At 32.1% G+C, this 9487-nt stretch overlaps 1 protein-coding gene across 3 annotated transcripts; it reads right to left on the reverse strand.

Moving 5' to 3' along the window:
* Nucleotides 1–1759: 1759 nt before the first annotated feature.
* On the reverse strand, nucleotides 1760–9245 carry LOC106769790. Of its 3 annotated transcripts, none has more exons than XM_022785436.1 (11): nucleotides 9090–9245; nucleotides 8091–8412; nucleotides 7744–7979; nucleotides 6631–6704; nucleotides 5877–5931; nucleotides 4806–4880; nucleotides 4644–4717; nucleotides 4500–4548; nucleotides 3539–3623; nucleotides 2434–2508; nucleotides 1760–1980 (listed from the first exon to the last, which is right to left on the reverse strand). In XM_022785436.1, the coding sequence occupies exons 2-11, from the start codon at nucleotides 8410–8412 to the stop codon at nucleotides 1925–1927; spliced, it is 1101 nt and encodes a 366-aa protein (XP_022641157.1). In that variant the 5' UTR covers nucleotides 9090–9245; the 3' UTR covers nucleotides 1760–1924. The 3 variants fall into 3 exon arrangements, with proteins under 3 accessions (XP_022641157.1, XP_014511033.1, XP_022641155.1); XM_014655547.2 differs by having other exon boundaries at nucleotides 2434–2490; nucleotides 8091–8490; XM_022785434.1 differs by having other exon boundaries at nucleotides 8091–8490.
* Nucleotides 9246–9487: the final 242 nt, after the last annotated feature.

Raw genomic sequence — 9487 nt, forward strand, 5'->3', positions numbered from 1 at the left:
TTTGAAGTTGTTAGACCTAATTAGCATAGTAAAAAAAAGCCTAGTTAAAACTATGTAGGATAAGTATAACTCCATCTTAGATAACATGATCTATTTCCAATATGGTTGTTGGAGAACGCTTAAAAGTCAAAAACCATTTGTTGACATTCGAAAGCTTACTCCTACTATAAATAACGAAGAATATATTTTAAGGATTAAAATAAGAACATATTTTAAGAAACAAAATCATTTAGTTTTTTTTATAAGGGTTTCTAGTGTGGGATCAAGGATTACAATCAAAATATTTTTTCACACTTCAATGATCATTGAGAGATAGAAGTGTGGGGTTGATAAGAGAAAGATAGAGAGGAGACACAAAGTTAAATTTTGTCAATTCACAATTTTGTTGTCATGGCAATGAGTATTAGCTTTAAAATCTCAAGTCAAGGAGTTTCAGTGGCCTTGACACTGAGCGTTGCTTTTTAACGTTGAACGCTATCAAGTCAGAGAATTCCAAGGATTGCCAACAATGAGCCCATGTGAGCTTCAATGTGACTATGCATTGTTACTACTAAGCACCAATTATGTTGTGTGTCCATTTTTTGTTGTATTTTTAACTAGTTTCGTGGTTCTAATTTTTTATATTATTATTGTCCATTATTTTAATGGTGGATATAATTAATGTTGAGAAGGTTGTAGTATATATATGAGTTGATGATATTAAAAGGAATTCCAAGGGGAAAGTTATATCCTGACACTATAATAACCATTCACACTTATAGAATAGCAAGAGATTTTAGTCTGGAAGCAAAATAATGACCTAAAACATGAAGAAAATTAACCTTATGAGTAGTAGAGTAAAACCCGTTAACAATGGTTGTGGAGAGTAATAGAAATCACTATAAATATATGTCTCCAATGATTTTAACATTAAATACATGTATCATTGAGTTTAAAAGAGTATTTAATTATATGGTTTATATCTATATGATTGTTTGAAGTGCATTGTATTGTGTGATACATGTTTTATTAATATATGATGTTTCTTTTACAAATTAGTTTATCCTCTTAAATTTGTTTGTCATGTTTGTTATAACCTTTTTTTCTTTTACAATGATCACTTATCAATGTGAACATATGAAAGTACAAGTTTAAAAACACCTTGAGCATTTAGAATTTTGAGATGATTGGAAAACCTTAGTAATTAGTTTTAGGATAAGATTAATAGTTTAATATGATTATATAAATATCAATTTTTAGTCCTATATTTAGTATGATTATATTAATATATTTTATATTCTAAATAATTTATTTTGAATATTATTAAGAAATATTTTGTTTTATTGATTTTATTCTCCTAAAATACGAATAGGATAATATAGGATGTTACAATTATAACATCTTAAAATGAATTCCACTAATCGAAAAAGCTCCTTATTTTACAATGATTGCAGGAATCATACAAATCTTATGCAATAAATAATCAACTTCAAATGAATAGCATTACCAATTGACACTTTTCAATTATTAAATATATTTCATGCTAAAGCTTTTTACTAAATAGTAATTAAAATAATCTATCCAAACACAAACTAAAATTTAATAACTTTTAATTGTTTTACCAAACAAAACATTAAAAAATAAAATAAATTAAAATGAAAACAACTTAAATTCAGGATATTAAATTACTTGAAAATTGTAAAACTACCTTCTAAACCAGGTCCCTAGTCAATCATTCTTCAAAACTACGCAAGAAAAAGTAGCATAAATAAAATAAATATATACAAAAGAATAAATCATATACATAAAATGAAAAATGTTCATATATACAAAAATAATGGAGGTAGCGTTTAGGAGCAGCTCTAAAAACATTAAAAGCTCAAATAATTACAATGCCGAGTGAAGCCCCTACTCATGTATGAAATTAAAATGTGACTGACTGTACCTAAGCACCAAAATTCCACCATTTCTTCTTTTTCCTTGTCTGAAACAAGGGCAATTCTGAATATGAAAAGACATGCTAAACATTAGTGCCAAGTCAATTTCAGCAATCACCCAGGGAAAAATTAGCAATGTTCTTTTTCATTTTCAGTGCTGATTAGAGAACAAGAGAGGAATAGTCTCTAAATATTTTTCCGGGTAAAAGTAAAACTATAATCACAGGCGACTGCAACTAAAGTCCTAATAGCACATGCTCCAACTTCGAAAATCAAATAGTGTATTATCCCACAAGGGGTGAAATTCAGTATTGCAATTGTTGGCTAAAGATCTTTAGCTACATGTCTACTGTGTGGTAAAACAGGATTCATGGCAAAATAATTAGTAAATGGCAGCGTTGGAGGACATGGTATAAAGATTTAGAAAAAATGTATGTGGAAATACAATAATTGTAAATGTCTAAATTTTTAAGAGCTTCAGCTTGTATTCTATTTTCATAGAGAAATTAAAGTTTACCTCCTTCTGGATAGATTGAGTTGTAATGCACCTCTGCCCAAAAGCTCAGAAATATCACTGCAGAAATCGCACAAGCTACAAAATAAGCATGCTGCTGAAGCATAACTTCAAATACTATCGGTACATGTCACTCATTTTGCACCATAGTAGACACATTAAGGTTTGTTTACTTCTGTTTCCGTTACAAAACTCACTTTGTTTTCAATCTGTTTCTTGCTTTCAAAGATTTGCCCAAGAATTAGAGTATACCAAAAAAAAAAATGGTTATTGTCACTATAAACAAGAAACACAATGAAAATCAGCTGATAACTTTATAAATAAAAGTGAAGACAGAAAACATTTTCTCAAAAGCAAATGGGCCCTAACTTTTCTATACATCTGCATAGTTATTACTACTATAGGATTCATTGCTAGTGTATAACGTGAAACTGCTACTATAAGATCTATTCAATAACAGATCAAAATATCTATAATAATAAATTTATCAAATAAAAAAATTTTAATAAAAAATTACATAATTCTTTTTAATATATATATATATATATATATATATATATATATATATATATATATATATATATATATATATATATATATATATATATATATACATACTTTCAACCAATGGCTGTTGGCCATTATACAACAAAAACCTTATATCCCTTGGTAAGGTCGGGTACATAATAAAAACAATATCATTCTACTCGGTTAAGAACCAAAATACTTGGAGATATAATGCACCATGAAATCAATCTTAACAAATTCTTCCAATGTCTTCTTAGTTTCTCTCTCCCCATTTTCGCATGACTTAAAACCATGCAATCAACTTTCCACATGGGTGCTTCAAGTGATGTTCTTTGTATATATCTAAAAGACCTTGGGTATCATTTTTTATTTCCCTCAAAAGTACCAATATCTTCTCATCTACAATTATTTCGTGCCTTTAACCCTTCTCCATGATAATGTAAGTAACCAACAAGTTGGTTTTCCAAAGTTATGTGCATCACCACATTAGTTCTTTAAGAATTAGTTGTCAAATTATTCTGTCACTCACATGCACAGACATGTATACATACTAAACAAGTGCTAACTAATACAATCTTACCTCTTCCAGACTTCTGTATCTGTGGAAGAATCTCTATGTAACACGTGTCCTTAAAAGATGTAATAACAAGAATTTTGACACCGTACTGAAAGGACGTATCAGAAATTACCACATCAGTCACAAAGATAAATGAGAATACATCAACAAAATGGTTATCAGATTTTATACACCATTTCAAACATGATATACTGTTTAAATTCTACCCAGGTACTCGTTTTGTTTATAACTCCTACGGAATGCAAGCAATAGATCTCCAAAACAATAATATAACTACAAAATTTTACATCAAGAAATTTGGAAAGTAAATATCACCATTCATAATCACTTTCATATTTAGTCCTAGAACTTTGGTATCCTGAAGCCACCTTGTACCTTGACTGATTTCAGTCAAGATGGGCAGACTTAGTCAAGGGGACTAAGCTCTCTTAGCTTCCGACCTCTATGGCAGTTTTAAAGCCCCAAATCATTTTTCATTAAATATAAAGATTATAATTCTAATCATTTAAAACCTTGGATAAATCAGTGATGAAGTAAAATAATAGCTTGAAACATTAGAACTTTAAAAGTAACAGTAGTATTTTACTCTGTAAACTATTTCCAGTTCTAGTTCTTTTATGTTTAGGCCTCGTGACAGCTGTACTGTTATAATCTGTTAATCTGTTATAGCTAATTAAACTCCTAGAGTTAGACAGATATATACAGCTTGTCTCTCACCTATTGTAAGTTGGCTAATTTGTTGTACCTGAGAATACAGAAACTCTTCTCTTATTTCTCTCTGAACTTAACAAAATAAATGCCCAAAAACCCAGTGCTATTTTGTTTGACTAATACACTCGGAAAGATTTTCCACTTTGAAATCTCAACTACGTTTGCAAAGGCATTAGACAGCATAGACAATAAAAAAGAAGAAAAGTATTATAGGGGAAGCAAAATAAAATGGAAAACGTTTATTTTCTCGTACCCAATCTGCAGCCGCCTGCAATGTGACATGATCACCCCATTCACCGCTCCTGGTACATCCACACGGAAAGCTATCAGTAAACACATAATCTAATGAAGCCACATCAACAAAAATAACATAGCATGATGAGAAATAAGAACATACTTGCTCATCTTCTTCAAATAATCACTATAACCCATGGGAACATATCCAGCATACAGATCTGGGGAAGATTTGAGCTGACAAAGGACACAAACAAGTAATGTATGAATACCAATGAATATACGGCAGTGCACTCAAGGGGCACTACAAGATACAACTATGAACCTGTTGAATAATCTGCTCCCGCACAAATTGGTGATGGTCTGGAGATCGATAGAGCTGGTCTGACAAAGAACGGAACTGAAATAATATGACTCCAATAAGGTGCATTTTCCATTGAAAGAGTATTACGACTAATGAGAATGAAATTTAATGATTCAGTGACATGCATAATGCTCATAAAAATTATATTTAGAAAATTCAAAATGTTAGGTTATATAACTGTAAAAATTCCAACAAATACTCCACTACCAAAATAACAAAATTGTTAAATGGCAGTGACAGAAAAAATCAACACAAATGAGTGATAACCTATATAATAACACTACCGGAAAAGGATTTAATACTGATTAACTTCAGTATGGAAAAAGTTTTACACAATCAACTAACCATGCGATCCACCAGTATAGAAATCAGTCTATTTCTAATCCTATTTATGAATAATGTACAGAACTTTACAATAATCATGGACCAATTTAAAAACTAAAGAAACTAAAACACTTTTAATTCCAGCCACTAGTAAATGGACCACACACTATACATCAAGTTAATTTTGTCACTGGTAACTTAGTTATTACTTAAATTTTAAATAGAGATGGTGGAATTTGGAAATACTCCCATGTCTACCTACAAAACCAGAAAGTTTAGCCAATATTTTTCCAGAATGAGTTGCTGCCATTATTATCAAGTGCGATTCCCACCAATGTTTTATCCAAAACCCCCTCCAAATCTCGACACATTTTCGCTGGATTCCATCAAATTCTGGGTTGCCTATTACTTCTTAAAGATTGTGATAAGGCTATTGGTATAAATAGATGTTAGAAGCTTTCAAAGGAGTCATGGGAATAGGCAGGTTCAGGCTTTTCCATAACCACCATGCAATGAAAAAGCACAAGTAGGGTGCATAGTTTGAGAGGTGCCAAACCCACCATCTTGCCAGCCCTATTTCCACAAGATACAGCACCAAAGTCTAAATACGCTTTTCTCATAATAAACTTGCAAATTCTATAGCAGGAAGAGATAAATTTTCAATGCAGCAATTGAACTACATCCCAATAATAACGATAAAGAACCAACCTGGCAGTTACCATCTCCTTGAACCTTATTCTCAATCAGATCATATAACTGCAATCTAAGACCAAATTTTTAAATTTAGATAAATGCTCAATAACAAAAAGACAAAGATAAGGCATACATTTTGTTCAAATTTAAATGCAAAGTGAAGGAGAAATAAAAAGGAGAAAGAGCTAGATAGAACAAATTTTCTTCTATTTGACTAATTCAACCTCACTTGTCCAATATTCCCCTCAAATTCTTTCTTATTCCAACGGATTTGGACTAAAGGATAAAGAACATTACGAAGGTCTTCCCCACAGGCAGATGTGGGAGATCTGAAAGAAATCATGTTGGTTGAGTTTTACATTTCAGACCTTCTTGAAATGGGAAAATGTTTATGCCAAGAAAATTTTGTTTCTGTAGAAACTAAATCATGAAAGCACAACCTTATTCAGAAGCTTCATCACAAAAAACAGGGGGTGATTTGATGGTTGCTTCCTCCACTCGGAATGCTTGATATTTTAAAAGAGCAAACATCTCTATTACACAAAGCAACTGGTCAACATTTCTGTAATACCAGTTTTCTGTTTCCTTGTTACTTTTTATTTTCAACTCTTGGGGATCAATTATCCTCACATCTCATTAAAGATACACAGGGCGGACTAAGACAGTTTTTTGTAATGTATGTGTTTTGGGGCTAAGGAGTTCTCTTCTAATAATTGTACAGAATTACACTTCTATATGGAAAACTACTCAAAAAACATAAAATGAAGACCTGTCTAGAAGCCTTTGATGATCTGATGTCTCTTCATCATCAGATGGTATTTTTTCATTGGTTTTAGGAATATGCTGCAAACATGAGCAAGGGAAGTAAGCGCATAAAGTGTTATTTAAAGAAGAAATCTATATGTAAACAGTGATATTTCCTATCACACTTTAGTCTTTTACATAGCAATCAAAAGCAGATAACAGCACAGATATAGTAGCCACTTTTATAAACTATAGAAACTCTTATGATTATAGTAATTCTACATTTCTAGACTATGCACATATATACTACATATTTTTTTCTATTACAGTATAAATATTTGTTTCTATCATAATATACATATTAAAATTATGTATTCACGTTCATTTTAAATTTTAGAGTACCTTAGAGTATTATAAACTATAATAGTATAGTATATGATTAATAATAAATAAATAAATAAATAAAAAAACAGCAAGAAAATCCGTCTCAGATTGAAGGACTGCTTGGGGTGGAGAGTGGGCCAATATGAGGCTTAGACCCAACACCCTTTCTCACCCAATAAACAAAAAAAAAAAAAACTCTTTCTAATTTCTCCCATTAGTTGTCACCTCCTCACGCAAGAAAAAAAAAATTAGCCTCTTTCTTCCATCAGCCCACAACTTCACCCCAACCATTTTGTCACACTAGAAGTTGTGCAACAGATGCAGAACAAAGGTTGCTCAGCACAAGCCGATCACATAGACTGTCCAGGGACAGTGCAAAATGAGGTGCGGTGGCATAGCCCACAAATTGCAGTGACTTTTTGTGATTTGTGTCATGAAGGCAGCAACAGCCAGGCACTCCATGATGAGTGCCACAGGAGCTCTGTTCTGCCACCCCACAACTGTACTCCTATTGCTCATAATTGATTATTCTGTTCTGGTGTGTATAAATTATAATTATGAAGCTTCAGCGTCACGTTTATTATTACAGTGTAAAGGGTGGCCCATAATTGTTATACATTGAATTTTGTTTCTCGTGATCTGAGCATTAATTAGTATCAATCTGTTCTAACATTTCTATCAACAAATAGTAGAAGATATACATACATCATGACCATAAAACAAAATTAAGTGGATGGACTAGAGCTACACTTACGGGGATGGGAACCATCTGGTATAATCTTTTGCCAACTTCGCCATCAAGAGAAGATTCGTCTGATATTTCCAATGAATTCCAGACATCATCTCTAGTAACAGGTACCTCTCCTGACCCAGAGGAACCAAAAACATGAATGTCATGCATATCATTTCCCGTTTCACTTGGACCATAATTCTCCACATCTTTCATATTGTACGATGACTCATCTACAGAGTTCTGACAAGACTCGTTTCCTAAATAGTGACAAATTTATCACGACAGGTTTAGAAAATGTACTACATAAAAAATAAAACAAAACACAACTAAAAAAAACAAAATACTAATTCAGAACAGCAACTTTCTACCGTAATTATAGTTTCCATTTGAAGAATGAGGCCAATCTTGTGTATAGACAGATCCTTGCATTCCCTCATTCTGATAACTGGGTGTCCCAGAAGCTCCCATGGAGTCAAGTTGTGATAATTCTTCTTGATAAGCTCGTGCAACAGCCTCGTCATTCTCCACATACTCATGCTGACAGAATCCTTCTCTGACATATTCAACTCGACTAAAATCAGGATCATACTGGGTAAGAATACTAGGCGAACCATGATGGGAAAGCGTGCAAACATCTAGAAGGTGAAGACCCCAGCGAACAACATCAGGATCCATGTCATGTGTCGCCATCTGCCCACAAAACACATGTAACTCTAACTACTCCAGAACCCAACTTGCTTTACCTGTTGCCTCTGAAGAGTTCAATTGCTGAAAATATATAAAGATTGATAGTCAAACTGTGTAGGATGATCCTCGGCTTTAATACGTGTGATGCATATCATAGTGAAATAAATACAACAAATTTTACGCAAGGGTTAAAAAGAATGATATGATTAGATGATATTCTTTTTGTCTGACTATGAAAACACAAATCATAATGAAAATAATGAAAATAATGAAAAGTACAAATTTATTATCATTCATCAAATCCATCATAAAAAAACTTAGATCAGAAGCATCACGCCAAACCAGTTTCCACCTACTCCAGAAAATGTTCAATCTAACCCAAAAAGCCACAAGAGAGGAAAATTGGGATATCATCCACCATTACGCCCACTAGAAGGCTAGTTTAACGTCAAGAAAGATGCTAAAAGATGAAAATTTAGCATGCAAAATACAGAGAGAACCCTTGATTTGCACTCCCAATGCATCAGAATTCCAAAGGGAAAACCTAGAATCATTAAAGAAAAACCCTAATACCTTATCCAGATTCAAAAATATCCGATCACCCAAAAAGAGGGGGAAAAGAGAAAAACATTTATAAATAAAATCGCGAGGAAGAGAGAACAGAAAAAATAGAGACAAACCTTGCAAAAAAGAAGAAGAAAGAACTAACAGAGAATAGGTATTGAAAAAAGGGATGGGAATGGAGATGGAGAGCGTGAAAGGTTTGTTGAATGCTGAAGAAAACAGGACGATAAAATGCAGAATATCAGAGTAACCAAGCAACAAAAACATGTTACTTTAACCCTGCAACCTCATATGTGGTTTTCTATTTATAGTATAAATATATTAACTTAATTTAAATAATATCAGTAGTTTTTACTTTCAAAATTAATAAACAAGCACGATAAAATTTATTATACAATTAAATTTTACCATAAGAAATCATTTTGGATAAATAAATATTTTAAATATATCAAATGTAATATGTTTCACATAAATCTCAACTACTATAAAGATATTTATTATTGGTGATAATAAA

Source organism: Vigna radiata, chromosome 8 (assembly GCF_000741045.1).
Source record: "Vigna radiata var. radiata cultivar VC1973A chromosome 8, Vradiata_ver6, whole genome shotgun sequence".
Taxonomy (NCBI): Eukaryota; Viridiplantae; Streptophyta; class Magnoliopsida; order Fabales; family Fabaceae; genus Vigna; species Vigna radiata.

Excerpts from the sequence above, each read along its gene's own strand:
- LOC106769790 (XM_022785436.1), bottom strand. The coding sequence starts at position 8,412 with ATGGCGACACATGACATGGATCCTGATGTTGTTCGCTGGGGTCTTCAC. Across the intron at positions 5,932-6,630 it reads CATCAAAGGCTTCTAGACAG|ATTGCAGTTATATGATCTGA; the intron begins GTCTTCATTTTA and ends ATTTGGTCTTAG. Across the intron at positions 1,981-2,433 it reads CTCAATCTATCCAGAAGGAG|AATTGCCCTTGTTTCAGACA; the intron begins GTAAACTTTAAT and ends TTTCATATTCAG.